The sequence below is a fragment of the Octopus bimaculoides genome, chromosome 6 (assembly GCF_001194135.2).
Source record: "Octopus bimaculoides isolate UCB-OBI-ISO-001 chromosome 6, ASM119413v2, whole genome shotgun sequence".
NCBI lineage: Eukaryota > Metazoa > Mollusca > Cephalopoda > Octopoda > Octopodidae > Octopus > Octopus bimaculoides.
The window spans coordinates 91,225,473-91,227,801 of record NC_068986.1 but is presented as its reverse complement, the minus strand read 5'-3'; the positions used below and the strand labels follow the sequence as shown (position 1 = coordinate 91,227,801).

The 2,329-nt window shown below is 35.8% G+C and overlaps 1 protein-coding gene across 4 annotated transcripts in view; it reads left to right on the top strand.

Moving 5' to 3' along the window:
- LOC106869802 (uncharacterized) overlaps positions 1-2,329 on the top strand; it is a 19,192-nt gene that overhangs the window by 12,539 nt on the left and 4,324 nt on the right. For 2 of the 4 annotated variants that reach the window (XM_052968967.1, XM_052968965.1), the window contains 2 exons: positions 68-109; positions 1,540-1,593. In XM_052968967.1, coding sequence (XP_052824927.1) covers positions 68-109; positions 1,540-1,593 — 96 coding nt within the window. The remainder of the gene's footprint in view (positions 1-67; positions 110-1,539; positions 1,594-2,329) is intronic. The other 2 variants (XM_052968968.1, XM_052968966.1) reach the window with 1 other exon arrangement.

Genomic DNA, 2,329 nt, shown 5'->3' with positions numbered 1-2,329 from the left:
TCAACCATATTAAAATCAATCTTGCTCTGGTAGTCAGCTTTCATTACTTTTTTAATTATTTTTTCAGTTTGCAGCCTTCTGATGTTGTTTGTGTCTTTTGCTTCATTTTGTAAGTTTTCTTTCTGTTTTGTTTTATTTTTTTTTTAATTCTTTTTTGTTAACATTATTTTTCTAAAAATAATTGTTTCAAGTATCATTTACATTAACTTAGTGAATAGATTTTTCTGCTCGTTTTCATAAATATGTTATTAATTTGGTCTTAGCCAATATGGCTACAATCGTATTGCACCAGTGCTTGTACCACTGTTATCATCATTGTCTCGACGTCTGGTCTAATCTTATGTAATGTATGTGACAGACGGAGAGACACAAGTTACAAAATATCTAAGCTGTAAATCTTGAATGTTTTCAAAAATTGTATTGATTCATTTTTCACTATGAAGTTTGACTAACCCAGGCAAGAATTTATTTAAAAAAATTTACCAAGAAAGTCTGTTGAATTTTTTGAAGAGGATCCAAAATGTGTGATGTAGCAGGAATATTTGACAGTCCCAAAACACTTAGGAATCAATGGGTTCTGACAACCAGGATTTTGTTAGGGGTCAATTATATCTGCGTATGACTCACCAGTTGGATTTCTGACTGAGATCACAGTATCAATCTGAATGTGATTTGCTCAATTATTGAGGAAGTCTAAAGAGCCAAAAACACACATTGGGGAATCCACAAAAGCAGTGGAACTGAACCCGAACCTCTGTGGTTAGCAAAGAAGTGTCTTAACCACACAGACATGCCTCTGCCTCTAATTTAAACAAAAAAGAAACTAATCCATCTTGGATAGTTTTCAAGGTGATGCCCCAGCATGGCCGCAGTCTAATGACTGAAACAAGTAAAAATTGAAGATCCCTTTTCCAAGCTAGAACTGACGAAAGAAGCCGAGCATGTATGGGGGAATATGTATTGGTGTGCATGGATGTGTCTTTGTCTTGATATCACATGATAGTTGCAAGTGAGTATCACCATCATACTAGTGTTGTCTTTTGTTTCTCTCCCCCTCCTGAAAACATTCTGCCCAAGGGAAAGTATTACTGAATTTGGAAGCAGATGAGTGTTAGCAACAGGAAAGGCATCCAGCCACAGAAAATCTGCCTTAAAAGTGGATGTTAAAACAATGATGCTGATAATAGTGGAAGTATTAACCCTTTAGCAATCATATTATTCTGTCAAATGTAATACTTATATATTCACATTGTTTTGAATTAATCATGCATTATCTTGTAACTTTGAGATTTTGATGATGTGATTATATTAAGACTGACATTGTAGGGTAGGTTGAGAGTCTGGATCTGGCCAAGCTGAACAAGAAACAAGTGAAACATTTTGGTCAGACATCATCATCATCATCATCATCGTTTAACGTCCGCTTTCCATGAGAACCACATCTCAAATTGCTACTGTATATTATTTAATTATTGCAGCATAAGCAGTAAACAAATGCAAAATCTGAAAATCAAAAATTTTTGTTTTCATCTTTTACAGGTCTGGCAAGTGGTGAAGTGAGAAAAGAAGGAGTTCATAACATTACACAAAGTGGTAAATGCTTTTTAAACTAGACACAACCTTTTCAATTCTGTCTTCTATTTCTTTTACTTAACTCATAGGTCTTATTAGCATTCAGATTACTCAGTCAGGAGTAGCTGTGTGGTAAGTAGCTTGCTTACCAACCACATGATTCTGGGTTCAGTCCCACAGCGTGGAACCTTGGGCAAGTGTCTTCTACTGTAGCCTCATGCCAACCAAAGCCTTGTGAGGGGATCTGGTAGACAGAAACTGAAAGTAGCTCATCGTATATATATATATATATGTGTCTGTGTTTGTCCCCCCAACATTGCTTGACAACAGATGGTGGTGTGTTTACGTCACCGTAACTTGTCAGTTTGGCAAAAGAGACCGATAGAATAAGTACTAGGCTTACAAAGAATAAGTCCTGATGTCGATTTGCTCAAGCATGGCTGCAGTCAAATGAATGAAACAAGTAAAAGAGTAAAGAGTCAAATGTAATGCTTATTTATTTGCATTGTTTTGAATTAATCATAAGTAATCTCATAACTCTGGGATGTGATTATTTATGTTCAGAACGACATTGCAGGTTAGATGGGAGAGATCAGATTTGGCTAGTTTGAATATAAAACAAGTAGAATATTTGGGTCTGTTATCACCAATTTAAATGCTAAAGGGCTAACTTTGGGTGTGAGATGAAGGAATGGCCCATAGTAGGAAAATATGGAAAATACTGGAAGGACTGGTGCCAAACTTTGGTATCAAGTAC